Source organism: Hyposmocoma kahamanoa, unplaced genomic scaffold (genome assembly GCF_003589595.1).
Source record: "Hyposmocoma kahamanoa isolate Upper Pololo Valley unplaced genomic scaffold, ASM358959v1 63, whole genome shotgun sequence".
Classification (NCBI taxonomy): Eukaryota; Metazoa; Arthropoda; class Insecta; order Lepidoptera; family Cosmopterigidae; genus Hyposmocoma; species Hyposmocoma kahamanoa.
The window spans coordinates 21,584,164-21,603,857 of record NW_020653851.1 but is presented as its reverse complement, the minus strand read 5'-3'; the positions used below and the strand labels follow the sequence as shown (position 1 = coordinate 21,603,857).

The following is a 19,694-nucleotide window of genomic DNA, read 5'->3' as shown; positions in this document are numbered from 1 at the left end:
ACGCCCAGCCGATGCTCCACGCTGCACTCAAACTGTTGCTGGAAAAGACGTCAAAGTCAAATAATCATTTACAACGTCATTTTTGAAGCTACTGCTCGTTCACTACGCTGACCTCCCTTAGAAGAACGAGCAAGAAACTCTAGGGATTGCTCTTTAGAAATAAACTTAAATGCTATAGAATACATTTTGAATCATATTTGTGTGGAATCTTGACTCACGTTGTCTTTCCATACATCTTTATCTAAAACATGCTCTTCAGTATTATGACTTTTCAAAAAGTTTTAAACTTAGGAAATGATAATCTTAATATATTATCCGGAATCTTATTGTAAAAACGTATACAATTCGCCATAAAAGAATCGTTTACCTTAGTTAAACGAAATCGTGGTACCATGAGTTTGGACTTAGTTCTAAGGTTAATATTATGGATATATTCTTTCTTAACGAAATTATGTATATATTTACGAGCAAACAAAATATTTCAATAAATGTACTGTGACGCCACAGTCATGATAACTCCTTATTTAGATGACGATTTACTCAACTGACTTGTAGTATAGCGGTGGTAGCCTAGTGGGATATCGGTTGCTGCTCTATTGAGAGATCGTATTTATGTTAAGAAAAATATTAATTTTGTAATGAATAATAGTGACAGACGTAACATTAATACGACAAATAATCCCAGTATAGAGTACTAAAAAACCGACCTCAAAAGTTCGTAGAATTACATCTGTTTGTCAAGTGTCATTGATATCGGTCACCGGAACGTGCGTGAAACCGGATTCATCCCCTAGTTTGCCACCCTTAGAGGTGGAATATTTTCTTCAAATTTAAATAGGATCACTAACGTGGTACCCCTTTCAACAAAAAAAAAAAAGAATCATCATAATCGGTTCACAAAAAAGTTATCGCGTAATCAAACTAGTCGATAACTTTTTATGCTCAAATAGAAGCATTATAAAATTTGACATGTCGATATGTCGATGCCGATTTGACATTCTCAAACTCGTATCTTATAAGTGTTTATTCAGGAGATATATTTATAAATATTGTTTTGCTGTTTTGTTTTACATTCTCAACTGAGTACTCCCGTATTCCAACTTACCAACACCGGTTAATGTCCTATTAGAGCTTAGCGAAAATTTTTTTTTGTTTCGTTTTTTTTCTTTCAACTGTGACATTGGCAAAATCATCAGTTCTCATATTGATGGAGCCATAAAAATAAAAAGTGAACTTATTCAGGAGATGGCAATACTTTCTATTTACATTAAATTTCTTATCAAGAGTATTAATTTGGTTGCATAAATTTAAGAATAGGTAAAAGCCAGTGTGTGAATGCCATTTTTTGCATTTCAGTAACTTTGTGCTTTAAGATACGAGTTTTAGGGTCGTATTCTAGAACTCTACTCAATGCTCAAGTCAGGATTTGAGCACACTTGACTTGACTTGAGTATGATTTCAAGCACTGGAAATACGACCCTAATGGCAAGGCCTTGAGTATGATTTTCAGTGCTCACTGCAATACTCAAGTCCTGACTTGAGTATTGAGTAGAGTTCTGGAATACGACCCTGAGAAAGTAAGGCGATGATATGTGTAATTTATAATTTTTAATATAAAGATCCAACACTTAGAATAAAGTAACGGGACGAACAAGTCGTGCACCTGATGGTAAGCTACATGCCTGTCCATATCAATTGCAGCGCCACTCAGAGCTTTAAATCGCAAAGATTTCAGCGGCACTGCTACAGCGCCCGTCACCCTGAGACGTAAGTTGACAATTCCCGTGTGCCTCTAATTTCACCAGCACCCTTACCCTTCAAAACCGGAACACAGTAATGCTGATATTACTGCTTGGCGGGAGAAATAGGTAAGGTGGCAGTACTTCTCTGGACAAACTCTTTCACAAGGAGCTCCACTGCTACTAAAATACCTGTCTGGGTTTGAAAAGCAAGTCACGCATGACGTAACGGTGGAAACCATACAAGTGTAAGTTAACGCGTAAGTAAGGGCTGAGCCAGTCTACCAGTTAAGTTACGCAAGGGATCCTTGAATGTGCACAGGTGTTTCAACGTATGTTTGTTATGTAAGTGGTCCACGCTATCATTTTACGTCGTAACGGAATGTCAACAAGGCCGTACAATAACGTAATTAGCACATGCAAATGGTATGAACAAATATTATTTATAGGTTGTGTCTTACGCAGTTTTATTAATATCTAATAACAACTCATTGATTGCATCACATTATCCTTAAAATTAATTGGTAAATGAAATTAAATGTAACAAACGTTGCTAGGACGTGTAAATAGCGAAGAAAACTATGCGTAATGTAAAGATTTCTTTTTTGCGGTTAGCGATTCAGCCTCTTACAAAGCTTTTGACTTAATTTTAAAACTGATCTTCCTAATCTCGTTTCAAAAGGACTTTTGAAAAATAGTACAGATTCTCCTGATGATACTGCTCGCGCCCTTAAATTGACGACGAATCCACACAGCAGGAGACGAAAACTGTTTATATTTTACAATGGACTTTCGGTGATAGGCGATGATTTGCTTTTTGTTGTTGTTTTTTTTTAATAAAATCATTAAACAATAAAACAGTAAAGTGGACAAAACAGATAAAGACTCAGCACAGACTCGACATTGGCAAAATCATGGATTACTACGATGAGGCCATAACATTTAAAAGAAAAAGAAGACGGGAATTGTTTGTTTTGTGTATGTTTTTTTAATAAAAAACTTATAATTAAAGAAACAGAAAGTGCTGAACATCAAATTACTGTGCGTATGTGTGTGTACGCGCGTGCATGTGTGTGTACGTGTGTGTCTGAGTCTGGGTGTGTGTGTGCCTAATACTGTGCGGCGTACAGGGCCACCTTTTGCAAACTAACCGCATTGATAGCCATTGGCATCTTTGCTCGCAATCTTGGCTACGTTATAAGAAATATTAATTTATACTTACAGCTAACACAGGAGGCTCCAGATTCAAATCAATAGGGTTCATGACAATAAAAACTTGTTGGTTTTTATGCGTCAATCCGTTGGGTTCCCGTAGTGCCGCCTTGCAGTAGTACTGCACCCATCCATGTGTGCCAAGGAACGTGGATGGCAGTCCCATCGGTAGACCTAGCTTGAATGGAAAGCTGTGAATACCCGGGGAGAGTATTGATGTACCGTGTCCTGAAATATATTAATTTTTTTTTGCAGAGCTCAAAAATTTTGATTCAAGTCGAAGAGTTAAGGAAAATAACAAATCCGTAGAGGACAATTTTAGGATAAAATAATTTTTCATTTCTAAGATATTAAGTAATCCATTTTAACAAAAAAAATATATAATCACCCTATTGTGAAGATAAATAAAGATATTTATATTAGACTCTCGCTTCTCGCATGGTCTAAAACATTAATTTGGAATATTTAAATGGGAGAGGCGGTATACCCCGGCAATGGCACAGTCGGCCGGGTTCAGGGATTCAGGTTCAGGAACCGGCGAAAAACTACGTGTCGTATCGAACAGGACCGCTTTCTGCATTTGTGTGTGTGTGTATTATTATTATTTTATGCCTAAAAGTAAAAGCTAATTTTTCAAGACACTTACAACCTTATTAGTCTTGTTCTAATTTGAGAACTCGATGGAGGTATTAACTCAAAACATGTTTTTAGGTGACTTTGATCATTCTTTGCCTGGTCTGTCAAATGTCAAACGATGTTTACTAATAATGGTTCAGTCTTACCTGGTTCGCCAAGAAGGCGCATCCTAAAGTCGATGTAGTTCTCTTTGTCGTAAAGTCTCTCGTGTCTTCCTGACCCTACCCTCACCACCCCTTCACCAACTACATGAAAATGTAGACCTGTAACAAATATGTTTACTGCAAGAAGCTATTTACACTTAATACTCCACTAATGTAGACACCAACAATTATTAAACACAAAATTAAAGCGACACATACGTACATATAATACGTTTACTCCATCTCAAGCATATATATTCATATTTATCTTTCATAGATTTCTTATAAATGGCGCTACGGATAAAAAGTTGAAAAACCAAATACAAAGATACGACAATTAGCACATAGAGAATATCGTGAGGTCCGCTGGTACGTGCCGTGGCTTAGTTGGCATAGCGTTTGATACGGTTTACTATATGACGTCGGTTCGAATCCAGCCGGATCGAACGATTTTTTTCTAAGTGTTCAATCTTTGAATTAATAATTATAACAAACTAGTGGAGTAATATCATAAAAAAACTAACATCAATTCAATAAAAATTGAAATACATATATCTTTATTTCATTGGTAAGCAAATTACACTTCAAATGGTCACATTGATTAAACTCTACCAATCATTTGTAAAGCAGGTTGCTCTTTGCAGAGTTGCTCTGTAAATAAACATGTGTACACTTCACGCCCTATTCCTATCGGGCTAGGTAGAGATAACCTTCCACTTGCTTCTGAAACAATTACTGTGAAATAACGCGAATGAAGCTTCACGCTTGACATTTGCCATTTTTTTTAATCATATTTAATAATAATAATTTATTGTATCCATAAGTAGGCATACATGTTGCAATAGTTTAGTTATACTCTCTCTTATGGCTCCCGATACCACACCACATTTCTTTACACTTTCACATTGTTTATGTAACTTATCCTCGTGACTTCCACTTTGCTTTCTATCAATAAAATAATAAATATTACAATATTTCGTTATGAATAGTAATAGATAGACAAAAACTATTATAACACATTTTTCTGACAATGGTTTGATGGCACAAAAAATCTTGCTATTCTTTACACAACAATAAGAATTTTCTCTACGAAAAAACAAATTATTTCCCACATGCATGAAACAAGTGGAAAGTTACATATGGAAAGTAATTAAGACAGTAAAATTTATTGACTTGTTATTATTTAAGTATATTTAATAAATTTATATGCCATATGTCAATGTTATTTTTATAATATTTTGGTGTTACATAATATTTGTTTGTTTGTTGTTGTTGATTATTATCAATGTCATTAAAGCCCAAAAATATTCTTATTTACTTTAGCCTGGTAGAGAAACTAATGCAATAAAAGTATTAATAATACAATAATTCCTTTTTGTTTATTTTTGAATAAGCTTTATTATACAACAACCAACAAATTTTATTAATTTGACTCACACTTAACTAATGATATGGATTTTTTATTTTATTTTTACCAGAATTGACATACTCTGGCCTCTCGCCAGGTGCCTGCTTCACCTTGAGTTTTGGGACACCCTGAATAAATAATATTTTAACTTATTTTGAAGAATACTGCTCATCGGCTTTCCTTGACATGCATGAAACCTTTGATAAGGATTGGCTCTAGGGGTTGCTATATAAAATAAAGTCTTTACTGCCACACACATTCTATGGAGTCCAGAGCTTATACAGTAGTAACAGAATATTTCAAATTAGGGATAGCGACCACACATCAGGATTTCATGAAATTTCTGCAGGTTTTCCACAAGGTTCCATGCTTGGACCTGTTCTGTACACACTCTTCACAGTCGACCTGCCACAAAACCCAAAGTGTCCGTTGCTACCTTCGTTGATGACACGATGTTACTAGCCTCAAGTAAATGTCCCGTTGAAGCATCCCGACTCCTTCAAAGCAGCTTAACCGAAATGCAGGATTGGTTAGCAAAATGGAGAATTGCTGCTAGTGAGACTAAATCAGTACAGGTCAAATTCACTCTCCGCAAAGAAGACTGCCCACCGGTCACCTTAAATGGCGCGCAACTCCCACACCAGAATACAGTGAAATATCTGGGAATGCATTTGGCCCGCAGACTTACCTGGAAGAAACACATCCAAACCAAATGATGATGAGATGAGATCAATTTGAGATTCAAAGGACTCCTCTGGCTGATTGGACGAAATTCTAATTTACAAAGCAATACTAAAGCCAATTTGGTCTTATGGCATACAACTCTGGGGCGCTGCTAGTACCTCTAATATAATGATTATCCAAAGGGTGTAGAGCAATATACTCCGACAGATATCAAATGTGCCAGGGTTCATAAAAACAATGGAGATCCACGAATTTCTTGACATTTAGAGAAGAAATAGCCTCCTACAGTGATAAATACAGAACTCTGCTAGAACATCACCCAAATCAACTAGCCAAGCAGCTCACCATGCCTGAAAGCATACGACGACTAAAAAAAAGCCACGGTACCATGGTAAACGCGGTGTGACAACGGTAGTTAGTAAAATACCTGACTATACAACCTATAGGGCAGTGCTCCACTGGGAGTAGCACCCTTTCCATTATGAACTTCATACAACCCATCTGTTTATAGCCCGAAAGGCTGATCGCAGGACAAAGAAAGGGAAAAAAAAACTTATTTTGAGTACAATAAAATTAAGTTAAAAAATTAAACAAAAGTTGGCCAGTGGTGGTCTATTCTAAATTTCAGCTTGGCTGTGAACATGTTAATTAATAATGGAAAATAAAAAGTATGAACATTTCATGAAAACATTTTCCACATAAATTCATATGAGATTCCAATAAGCAGTTCTGCTTCATCATGTACGAACATAAAAAACAATAGAGTTAGTAACACTTTAACCAGTGAAGTGTGATGCATTATCATTAATCTATTGAACAGTGTTGCCTTGAACTTTGTAGAGCAAAAACAGAAAATTGGAAAAAACAGTTCTAAAAACATACAATAACTTTTTTTTGTTTTTACTTAGGTTTTCGTGACTGTTACACATAGCAAATGAACTTATTTTTTCAGATCTGAATTGCATATACTAGTTTTTTCAAACAAACCAACATTTCAGGCATTTTACAGTTTACTTTAGTCAGCTGTGACCATGAAACCTGTAAAGATGATTTTAATTTGATTACATGAGCAGTTTTAAGAAATTACAAAAACTTACCTAAGACTGGAGTGTCATCCTGTAGTTCCATCAACACCTTCCCAGACAGGAATTGTCCAGGAAAGTAGAGCAGGGAAGTGTTGTCAAACACTATCAGGAATTTGAGCAGTTTCCGCGGCATGTTCGCTGCGCCTCACGACGGCTCGACGCCTTACACGCACAATCGCAACAAATCAGGAAGATAAAGTTTGTAATTTCTAATGTCCACTCGGTAATTTATCATTGGAATTGTAAATTAGATTTCGCCGTTTCGCTAATGGAGTGTGTTAGCTTACATAATGTTTATTTATAAAACTTAAATTCGTGTGTTTCTTTCAAGCAGTTCGACACGGAACTATAGTTAATACTCGAGGGTCACACTCAGACAATGTAGCTTTGTCTTATGGGAGAATTAGAAGAACCTTGCATTTACGAAAGTCCCGCCCACGATGACATTATCCACAAAACTTCTCACACCGTAGGCTGGACAACAAAGTTGAGAAATATGCAAACGAAGGCCATCAACTATGGGTAGGGCTCGACTTACCTCTGCGTAAATAAAGGTTTTTTTTATTGAAGATTGCAGTAAGCAATTCTGGATGATTGGTGAAAAAGTTCTAATTAGCACACTGTTCATTCACATTTGCATAAAAATAAGAAAAAGTAGAAATAAAACACAAAACCAACGAAAGAAACTTGCGAAACTTTTTGACATTTGAGTAAGGACGCATTCAGTTCAGATAAACTATAATTTTATGAAGATAAGGCACTAAGAAAAAGAATTTGATTATCATAAAATTCATAAAACTTGAAATCCGGAAGGCATAGAACAAGCATTCTCGAGATTAATATATCCTACGTATTTAACCAGTATCAAACCTATATTTTATTTAGTAGGGTAGGATGGAAGAGAGATAGTGACGGGAGAGTAGAAATTAACGTAGATAGGCTGCTCACTATACTATTTTTTAAATGTTGATCCTTGCGTATTCTTTTAATATTATCTAGCTGATAAAAGCCGCATCCGCATTTTAGTTATTAACAATACACTGTAGAATAATATTATAATTGAATGCAGAAATAAGTACCGATAATCAGGTAGTTCTTCTTTACCAAATTTCAATTTGACATGTCATATCCTTTACGACGATTGGTCTGAGTGCACAAAGTGAAAAATTTGGCCAATGAAATGTATCATCTTTAGACAAGTATTTCTCTAAAAAAACAATCTGAAAAATACAATTATACGAAGCTGCGGTTGTTTTGTTTGGGTTTGGAAAATTCATCAAAATATATTCATGATTATCAGAATAAATAGATAGCCGGTTGTAATTATTTATCGGTAATAATTACACAATCAAAATGCCAAGTGAAATGATAACACTTCAACTCGGCCAATGCGGCAATCAGAGTAGGTATAGAACATGAAAGTGTTCGGTTATTTTTTGAATTATATATCGTTATTTCGTGTGTTTAATTGGTGCTGTGGTATTTTCTAGTTGGCTTTGAGTTTTGGAAGCAGCTTTGTATCGAGCATGGCATATCTCCGGAAGGAATATTGGAGGAATTCGCGTCAGCTGGTTCAGATCGTAAAGATGTGTTTTTCTACCAAGCAGACGATGACCATTATATACCAAGAGCCGTGCTACTTGATCTGGAACCTCGAGTAATTCATACTATAATGAACTCTCCATATGCTAAGGTAAGGTAACATTTATCTATCACTGAATTTTTAGTACTTGCCTGTCTATGCAACATGTTTTGCATCTCCTGGACAAATAATAGTAATGTGCCAAACAAGATCATTTACCTAATTTCATACTAGGAAAATTCCTGTGCTAAAGCAAAAAACTCTGCAAAAAACTGAGAAATCAATTCAGAAAAGTTAATTTCTCAAATTGATCCTACGGGAAATCGAACCTAAGACTTTCTCATGTAGTGTCCACAGTCACTGAAGTCATCAAGATTGTGCCATTACACTTGCAAATTTTGGTATTAATACTGGTTTGTATCTTTTAAGAATTGACAAATATCCTTAGATAAATCGTGTACACCTCTTGCAGCTATACAATCCAGAGAATGTGTACCTGTCAAAGCATGGTGGAGGAGCTGGTAATAACTGGGCGTCAGGATATGCTCAGGGAGAAAAGCTGAATGAGGAAGTGTTTGATATCATCAATCGGGAAGCTGATGGCAGTGACAACTTGGAGGTAACATGGACCTCTTTGAAGTTTTTTACTTTTACAAGTTCTTAGCTACTCTAAAACAGACAGAATAACACAAATTCACATACCTAATATGCATGCACACTTTGCGGGTGTTTAGTACTCACTCTATATTGATTTTAAGGGTGTGATTAATAAAAAAACTTTTGACTTCGACTAAGCAAAAATGGCGAGCTTCGTAAGTTTTTTGTATTTACAAACTAAATTAGTCTAAGTTTAAGCTAGAAATGACTAAGTAAACTTTTAAGTCAATGTCTGCATTAGACATGGTAGTTATTCACTAAATGACTGTCACTAGTTCTAGATTTCTTCAACTTAATAAGAAATTGGTCAAGATTTTGGTCGATTCATATACCAGAGTACATTTTAACGATATTTGGATCGAAACACTTTAAAATCGGACTTGTTGAAGTTCGACCATCACATGTGAATACGAAAAAGCACTTCCAACTACTAAATCGCTACAATATTGTAACGGTTTGGTTATGTGAATTGCACTACAGTGGGGCTAGCACGACATGGCGTGACTTGATCGAGATCAATATAAAGTGCGAGATTAAGGAGGTAAAAACAATTCAAGCCAGGAAATTTCTTCAATTCATTAATAAAAAAAATGACAGAAGAAAGAAAAATAATTTATTTGGTAACAAACTAAAAATGACAAAATAAAACACAAAGTAAATTAGACACAGACACAATTACATATAACATGTTACCAAAATGTTCACCACTCAGTTTTTTGTAAGGATATGTTGGAGGATGCCTCGTTTTGCTGGTTTTTAGTGGAACCATAAATGGAGAAAAAGAAAGATAGTACCTCATCTAAGTAGAAGGTAAAATTAAAAAATGAAGTTTAAAAAATTAAAAATTTTAAACTTATCCCAATACAAATAGATAATAAAAATAATACAATGTGTAGTGTAAGTGAGGTGATTTTAAGTGTATTGAAGGCATATTAAGTGTATTGAATCCTTTTAAATGTTTCCTTGTGCTAGAGTTTGGAGTGTTAGTATGTAGTATGCAAATTGGCTCTGGTCAATTTCTAAGCAAAGCACGACTACCCTGCGTCGTGAGATAATTGAGTAAATAATAAAAACTTCTTATAAGCTAGTTTAAAGGAGGCGACAGATTTGGAATTTCGTATTTCGTAACACTCTTGATCTTTGAGTTGATTAATTGTTGCAGTGACGGTGAGCTGCACGAATCCTGAATGAAGTCAGTTTAATAATAAAAATAATATTTCTATAATATCAAGTCCTACCAGAATATGAAACTCACAATTAGTAACAATCATTTAGTGCTTATACTGATAGGAAAATTTTATACCTGCTTGGAATCTTTATCAGTCTCTACAAGACAACTACTTATTATATAATTGGTTCTCGTCTGGGTAGTGACTTGTTATGAATTCTCATTTCACGGTCTCAACAGTCATGTTACTATTGACTTAGGGGTGATTGGGTTATCCATATATTACATGAAGACAACAACCTAAACTATCTTTTGGTATTTGGTACATTAATCAACTACGATTTTTTCTTTATGCACAGTTTCTCATTTTTTTCCTGTAGGGTTTTGTGCTATGCCACTCAATAGCAGGAGGCACAGGGTCTGGCATGGGTTCATACATCCTTGAGCATCTCTCAGATAGATTTCCGAAAAAGCTGGTGCAAACTTACAGTGTTTTCCCCAACTTGGATGAAATAAGGTTAGTAAATATGAAATCCATATGGATAAACTGGAAGATCAGCTTAATAAACTTTATAAGGTTTTTTCTTTTTTTTTCTTATTGAATGGCTTGTGAGACTAATATATTGTCTCAATTCTGCCAGTGTCCGTTATGTGTTAGTTTCATAAACATCACAGAGGGGGTGTTTAAGGAAAGTATGTTCGTTGACTCAGAGGGAGTATCAAAGAAATTTTGCACAAGTTGATCCCTAAAACAAAAGAGACAGCACAAATTGTTAGTAACAATGTATAATATTTAAGTACAAATATAGAGTTAATATACGAACAAGGTTACAAGCAGTTTATTTCGTGGGTAGACAGATCTTGTCAAGTTTCGATTTATTTTTCTTGTAACTATATATATATATATATATATATATATCCTATATCTGTATTACCTGCGGGGTCAGCTTCAAGCTAGGTTTTAAAATATCCATTTAAAAATCTCAAAGATTACATAAAAACTGGATACGTTTTGTCAATGAATGTTGTTAGATTCGGCGTTTATAATTAAAACACCCTGTATTGTAAAAGTTTATTAAACCATGCACAGAATGAAATAAAGTTTCAATGGCGATCCAAAGAGAATGCTTTTGTGTTGTTTTGATTTTTGTTGAATATCATGATGACATTCATTTTATTTTTTGTGAAATTACTGAAACACAAACAAAAATTCCTTCGATCTGGCAGGATTCGAATCTGCGTCTGTGCCAAACCACGGCCACCACTCTACCAATTGGGCTACAGATCGAGTCACCAGACCTTATGAATTTCTCTAAGTATTTCTTACAGATCTATTGTATTGGCTTTTAGTCACCATATGCGACACCTGTGAGAAATCTATGAAGCTTGTCACTCAGCTGGTACCTTAGCTACTAGAGTCTGACGTGAGATGTCGCTGTATTATTGTAATATTGATTTTTATTGAATAGCATTGTGATATTAATTTTTTTTTTGTGAAATTACTCCATTAGTTTGTTATAATTATTAATACAAAGAAACAACACAAAGAAAAATTCTGACAGGACACGAGCCTGCGTCTGTGCCAAACCACGGCCAGTTTAGTGTCGTTGTTACTAACAAATTTAATTATTTTGACAGACAAAAATATTTTTACATAGAAACTAATCAATCCATTCAGAAATCACATCCTGTGTTGTGTTGTTGTGTGTTGTGTCGCGTACGCGACAGTTGTTTGCGTATGCGCGAAGCGAGTCACGCAAGCAAGCGAAAAACACAAGTAAAAGACTTGTAAACCTGGCATTATACAATTTGTTGTAAATAAGGACTATACAAATTATGATATAATAGTGTGTAATTGTGTGCGTAGTGACGTCGTAGTACAGCCCTACAACTCCCTGTTGACTCTGAAGCGGCTAACAGAGAGCGCGGACTGCGTTATGGTGCTGGACAACACGGCGCTGAATCGCATCGCGAGCGACCGCCTGCACATCCAGAACCCCTCCTTTGCGCAGATCAACACCCTCGTGTCTACAATCATGAGTGCCAGCACAGCTACCTTGAGGTATGTATATAATAATCCAGTTATACATCAAACTGATATGTGAAAGAAAACTTTGTAGCAGTTGAGCTCCTATTTCTGCCGCCAAGCAGTAATGTGAGCATTACTGTGTTTCGGATTTGAAGGGTGCTGGTGAAATTACAGGCATATGAGACTTGTAAACTTACGTCTCAGGGTGACGGGCGCAGTGGCAGTGCCCCTCAAGTCTTTGCGATTTAAAGCTGTGAGTGATACTGCAACTGGATGGACAGGCGTGTAGCTAACCATAAGGCGCACGACTTTGTCCATCTCGTCACTTTATATTATATATATATATATAATATAATATAATGTTGAATGTTTACAAATGTTATTTACAAAGAGCAACCCCTAGAGTTTCTTGCTCATTCTTCTCAGGGGAATCTGCCTTACGAATGAGCGGTAGAGTTTAACCATTGTGACGATTTCAAGTGTAATAATGCTTACCTATACTAAAAAAAGAGACATATATATATATAATATATATATATATATATACACACACACACACACACACACACATATATATATATATATATATATATATATATATATATATTGTAATGGAAATTGTAATGGAAAATAGTAATAAAAGGAATGGAAGCGTCAATTCCCGCAAATGCTCGAGTATTCCAGCGACAGCGCCTTGAGGCTGCAGTATTTCGTCGACGTTTCAAATCACACTACGCCTGTCTTTGCGCCACTTCCCGCGGATCCGCCAGGCGTCGCCGACGGTGGCTCGCGACGTGATAATTCTTACGTTACACAAGTGACCATAAAGTTCATTATGCTATGTACAATATCGTTACAAAAATTCGCTTCCATTCCGTTCCGCCGCAATGTAAATTGAGCCTTATGCATAATATTATCGCGCAATTTCGGTCGTAGAATCTTTAAATCTCTCTCCTGAAAAGTCGTTTCGCAGATGTACACCAAGGACGTGTTTAATGAACATCAGTCTTAAAAACTTGTCAAATTAAATATTTTAATATGTGCCACTTAGGTATCCGTCGTACATGAATAACGACCTTATCAGCCTGGTGGCGCCGCTGATCCCCACACCGCGGCTCCACTTCCTCATGACAGGATACACGCCCCTCACAGCAGACCTCGAACAAACCACCGTAAGTAACATATACATACAATGTTTCTATAGTATTGATTGTGAAAACAGTGTTGTTTGTATATCTATGAGTGATAAACCCATTGAAATTTAAAAACAAGAAGGGGTACATTAATGCACCCCTCATGGAAGAATGGCATAAGTGGAGTTAACTCAAAAACATTATTGCTCAATTAGATACAGAAACATATATTCCACATCCTCTCCAATTCTTGTAACCCTATCGATTAATATTTTACATAGAGTGACAAGAATTGGAGAGGATATGTGTTATATTTTTCTGTATCTAATGGAACAATCTTTGACGTAACTCCACTTATGCAATTCTTCCACGAGGGGAGCGATATATTTATTACAAGTACTTGTAACATGCATCTATATAAGTCGCTTGTTAAGTGCGATTTAAAAAAAATGCGGTTTCCGGCGAAGAAAAAGACGTCAAGAAAATTACCAATCAGGAACCACCAAGTGGCTACCCCATTGGTCAGTTTTTTGACAGTAGGTAGCGAGTGTTGCACCTGGTGGATTATGTAAATTGACATTCACATTTAAATAAAATTAGTCTTCTTCGATTTGATGCTTTTTTGATAATGTCAAGAAACCAGCCAATAGGTGGTTAGTTACGACTTACTGTAAGATGTACTGTTGAATAATTTTCCGGATGTTTTTTTAAGAAATGGGGAAAATACATTTCGGCCGCTCATATTATGTTTTATGTTTAGATATATATTTTGAAGTTTTATTTTGCGTAAATTATAATATAAAATTGTATAGCTAAAAGCAAGTTGACTAAAACGAGATTGAAAACGATTACTTAAAAAAAAGAATTCTTTGTAAAAAAATCTTTATCTATGGCTCCATCGTTTTCGTTTTGTATTTGCAACTTTTGCAGGAGTCAACTGTCACATGAGGAAAAATATAGGATTAATATTTGTTTTTCTGAAAAATGTGAATTTTTCAAAATGGAAATTTTTTCGTGACCCAACACTACGTAGTTGGCACCGTGATTGGTTAGTTTACAATACAATCATTGACTTACAAATAAATGGACGACGGGTCTAATACAAAAACCACGAAAAAAATGTCCCAAGTCAACCTATTCGAAATTTAAATTGTTATGTCATCGCAGTATCGCGCTGTCCGTAGAACAAATGAAGACTAAAGCGGATTGTCGCGCTCTGTATACGATTTTAGCGCCTTACAAGTGCGGACACTTTTTAGCGCGGACCCGACGTCCATATAATTGTAAGTCAATGAATACAATACAAAAACTTTATTTACGGTGATGTTTTGTTTCATTGACATTTCAAGAAAAGAAATTAAAAGCACTTCAAGTGTAAGTACAGGGTCAAGAGCACGTCAAGCTTGACACTTGAGACTTAAATCCAACCCTATACCGCTTACTATAAGAATAGTCCAAAGAACAAAGTGTCAAACTTGATGTACTCTTGTGTGTACATTGGATATTAAACTACCTATTTTTTAGTATCTACGCACGGAACGTTGGTTTGTTTGAAAAAACATAATATTATGCGATTTACATCCGAAAAAATAGTTTGATTTCTAATCATAAACACTCTTTACATTTGCATGCAAGCCTTTAGGAGGACGGTCTAAAACTACATATCTGTGGCTCTAGTGAAAAGGAGTAGGTATAAGCCAAAAAAGACGCGAAAAACAGTTATAACTAGAAACAGAGACGAAATGTCATTTAATTTGTTTGAAAACTATTATGCCAAATCATTACTGCGCTCCGATTGGCCAGCCCGAATTCGAAACAATTGACGGGTGTCGTCAATTGTTTCACTTCATATCGAGCAGTTTAACTTGCTGTAATGGACGAAAATTGCAAAATTACATATTTAACTTAGAATAATAACGCATAGAAACCTAGTCCGCACACGCTAAGTGAGGCAAATTCAAGCGTGCCAAAAGGGCCTACACGAGCGGGCGGGCCTTCAGTGCTCAAGGTCAACTTGCACCGCGAACAGATCAAGAATTTTAGCTAAAAATGACGAAATGTGCGGTAAATGAGTGTAAAAATACGTCAGACAAACATAAAATAGATACTAACATCACATTCCACAAGGAAGTATCGCGTTTCAATTTGTATTTTTATATAAATATTCACTAAAACCGAAAATTAACTTGCTACTAAAACTAGCCTACATGAATTTGCTTTTTGCCTCACTTGTGACAGTTCGTTTGATATGAAACTATCATTCGATGCGTTATTATTCTAAGATATTTAATAATGTTTAACTACCGATGAAGTGTGAGTTCGTTTGTTTTGTAATTAGATGGTTTGCTGTTTTTCCCACATCACCGAATGGAACAACCCCCCATAGTTAGACATATTATCTTTATTACAATAAATACAGAATATTTTTTTAATACGCCAACAACTGACCTGTGTGTTACGGAGACGTACACACAGGTCAGTTGTTGGCGCTGTACTATTTCAGTTTTCTAATTTTGTGATTTCGGCGCAAACGAGAGTTGATATTTAAAAGTGATATCAGTACTATTTGACTGATGAGTTGCCAGGGATGGATGGTCCTTATTTCGTCTCTATTTCTGGTTATATACTCCATGTATGATAGTAAGCGTTAAATGTTTTTCGCGTTTCCTTGTAAAATTGGCATTTTTTACTTGTACCCCTTTTCACAAGAGCCACAATACTAACTCATAAATTGACAATTTGATTGGTTACAGGCACCAAAGATACGTAAAACGACAGTACTAGATGTAATGCAAAGATTGCTGCAGCCAAAAAATATGATGGTGTCGCTCAGCCCCGACAGAACAAACCAGCATTGTTACATATCAATATTAAACATAATCCAGGTAACATGAAATTTATAATAAATAATCGACGTACCCTCAACAATGTGCCTTGTTTATACTATACACACCGGCACATTTAACTGAACAAAAATGTGGGAATATGAAATAGTAACGTTTATATTTAAGTAAATAAGAATTAGATATTAAGTAGTAGGCAATTAACATTTTTTAAATCAACAACAACAGACACACGCTCCCAAATACCCCCGCACACGCCAACTCACACACGCACACGAACACACGCAAGCACGCACGCAGATACACACAAACATTTCAAACTTTATACACACTAAAGGATTCGCACAGTAGTTGAGTAATATAATCGACTTAGAGTTTAGAGCTCCTTGTGAAAGAGTTCGCCCAGGGAAGTAATGCCATCTTACCTATCTGCCGACAAATAAGTAATGTTAGCATTACTGCGTTTCGGTTTTGAAGGCTAATGGTACTGGTGAAATTACAAGCACTTGGAACTTGTCAACTTATGTCTCCGGGTGGCCGGTGTTGTGGCAGTGCCCCTCAGATCTTTGCGATTTAAAACTCTTACCATCAGACACACGACTTGTTCGTGCCGTCACTTGATATATTTTATTAACACGGATTTCCGCAAAGTAGCGCCTGAGGCTATAAATAACTCCCTCTGGTGTACCAGGGCGAGGTGGACCCCTCGCAAGTGCACAAGTCCTTGCAACGCATCCGCGAGCGCAAGCTGGCTTCGTTCATCCCTTGGGGGCCCGCCTCCATCCAGGTGGCGCTGTCTCGTCGCTCGCCCTACGTCCACGCGTCGCACAAAGTGTCCGGGCTGCTGCTCGCCAATCACACCAACATATCGTCGGTAAGATATTATATTACATATTTGACAATAGGGTCCATACATACTAGGGCGTGCAGTCTTGTTGCTTTTTATAGGAAAAAATTGAGACTCGCTGTGATTTCGAAAATTCCGGTAACAAGACTTTTGAAATTGGAGGTCTACGTGACGTAGACTTCCTGTTTCAAAATTACATTTCCGAAACATACCATTCCATATACTCAGGTAGTCAAACCATGATATTTAATAAAGGTTTTTTTTATAAATTCTAATTATGAAATGAAAAATTATTCATTAAAGTTTGCCATTTTTACGTAAGAAACAAAGGATGTCAACGTAGTTTTAGACCATCGACTATGATTATATACTCGATGTTTTAAACGGCGAGGACTTAATTTTATTACTATTATTCTTTAATTGCAAAAGATTATACCTTTTATTTATTTATTGCATGGCCTGGATACAAAGTCTTTCAGTCTAAAACATTTTAACAATAAAAAAATTAATAAAAACAAAACAAAAGCTTAGAACTTAGTTTAATTCTTATTTAATCCTATTTATGTACATAGTTACTTAATTTGAATTAAGTAATTATTTACATAAATAGGATGTTAAGAATTATTTTTTTTCTACTGTACTTATAATAAACTTATAAAGTGGGATAAAAAACTCATTATTAGATAGTAAGTCCTGAACGCGGTGGGGAACACTGACTTGGTTTCGCACATAACTGTCGCTGTCACTTGTGTCTTTCAAAAGAAGAGACCGTTGGTTGTTGTGTGAAGAAGAAGTTGTAAATAATACGCTGTAAATCTGCTTCTTCTTCAGTGCAGTGGGGACATCATATGTTATTTAGGACCTTTATTCTATTCAGATGAGTCGGAACCAAACAATGGCCAAGTCTCATACGCGAAATAACAGTAATGAACTTCCGACTGCAGTACGCTCTGCACTAATAAAAGATTATAATACATAGCTTCAAGTATTGCCATGTCCACAACTAGAATAAAAATATACTGTTAGTTTAGTAGATTTTTAATACTGTTTAGTTAAATGACTTAACTGCAGTGCATACCCTATCTACATTCATGGAATAAAAATCATAACAGAAATATGGTTTATTTTCCCTCAAAAAGGTCTATGAGTACTTACAATCTTTAAAACAAGTTTCTTAGAGAAAGAGTTGGAGTCTCTACTAGGTTGGGAACCTGTTACAGATCACCATGTTCATTCCCTCTAAGTGCCATTTTCCACTAAGCGACTAATCGGGAGCGACCGCAGCTGTAGCGGCTAGTTTTACTTCAGAGTCGCGGCTGCGTATGGTATAACTTATTTGAATAAACAAGAGTCGCACGCGACCAGCATCCCACGACTAGCCGCTTCGTGGAAAATTCGCGTTAGGTATTGTTAGAGTACGTAATACAGAAATGAAATTTAATTTACACACATGTAAAGTGTCTAGGTATCAAGCACGAATTACTGAAAATCAGACATTTTTTAATATCAAAATAAATAAATAACTGAATAAACAATTTAATAAATGTATATAGATATTTTTATTTAACTTTAATAGGGTCATGAAATATTTTATCCTAAACACCTTGATCTCTAGAAGTTTTTGAGTGTGTATTTTGCATTGAATAAGTCTAAATGTACAAAACATTGGTCTAACATTTATTGTAAACTAACGAGACAAATGCGCATTATCGGCAGCTGTTCGATCGATGTCTACAACAATACGACAAACTCCGCAAACGAGAAGCTTTCCTGGAAGTGTTCCGCAAAGAGCCGATGTTCAAGGAATCGCTGGAGGAGTTCGACGAGTCGCGCGGTGTCGTCGACGATCTCGTGCAGGAGTACCAGGCTGCTGCCACGCCCGACTATGTGCACTGGAACCCAGGTAAGCTTAGTCCCACAAGTTTTTTCAGATTAGAATCGACTAAATCACGAGTTTTACCTTACTAGTAAAATTTTTAAAGTTCTGTAATGGCACCCTTGAATAAAAGATTTACTACCGAATGCAGTTTATTTCATTGTTGTACTTATCGTAAATACTATAGAAAAAAAATTGTTCCACTACTATGGTATTATTGTTTTATATTACTCCCCGTTTATTATCTTTAATATTGCGTGCCTTATTCCAGCGTACCATGGTAGTCTTTGAAATTTGAGTAGCCATATAAAAAGTCGCTATTTAGTCGGTTCTAGTCGCAAGAAACCAGATTTAGTCGGTCCGCCGTTCAAAAGTTATAAGGGTGTTCTACTGTCCACACTAGAATAAGCTTATTCCAGCGGCACCATTTCTCAATCTCGAGAACTACAACACGTAGCTTAGATCTGATTGCAATTTAAAAAAGTGATTTAGTCGGTTATGCCGTTTTGAAGTTATTAAGGTGTTTCATTGTCCAAGCTGGAATAAGCTTATTCCGGCGGCACCATTTTTGAAACTCCAGAACCACAGCTACTAGCTTAGATCCGATTGCACCCAGAAAATCACGAAATATTTTTTTTCATCAGAAAAAAAA

At 35.9% G+C, this 19,694-nt stretch overlaps 2 protein-coding genes across 2 annotated transcripts in view; one reads left to right on the top strand and one right to left on the bottom strand.

Moving 5' to 3' along the window:
- LOC113230040 (arrestin domain-containing protein 4) overlaps nt 1-7,501 on the bottom strand; it is an 11,252-nt gene extending 3,751 nt beyond the window's left edge. Inside the window, exons 1-5 of the mRNA XM_026463769.1 lie at nt 7,446-7,501; nt 6,920-7,069; nt 3,734-3,850; nt 2,962-3,179; nt 3-38 (exon numbers count right to left, since the gene is read on the bottom strand). Of these exons, the coding sequence (XP_026319554.1) occupies nt 3-38; nt 2,962-3,179; nt 3,734-3,850; nt 6,920-7,040 (492 nt within the window). The 5' untranslated portion in view covers nt 7,041-7,069; nt 7,446-7,501. The remainder of the gene's footprint in view (nt 1-2; nt 39-2,961; nt 3,180-3,733; nt 3,851-6,919; nt 7,070-7,445) is intronic.
- A 696-nt stretch (nt 7,502-8,197) lies between these two features.
- On the top strand, nt 8,198-19,333 carry LOC113230039 (tubulin gamma-1 chain). Its single transcript, XM_026463768.1, has 10 exons — nt 8,198-8,309; nt 8,398-8,600; nt 8,962-9,108; nt 10,695-10,831; nt 12,182-12,376; nt 13,395-13,515; nt 16,230-16,361; nt 17,011-17,193; nt 18,883-19,069; nt 19,314-19,333. The coding sequence occupies exons 1-10, from the start codon at nt 8,261-8,263 to the stop codon at nt 19,331-19,333; spliced, it is 1,374 nt and encodes a 457-aa protein (XP_026319553.1). The 5' UTR covers nt 8,198-8,260.
- Nucleotides 19,334-19,694: the final 361 nt, after the last annotated feature.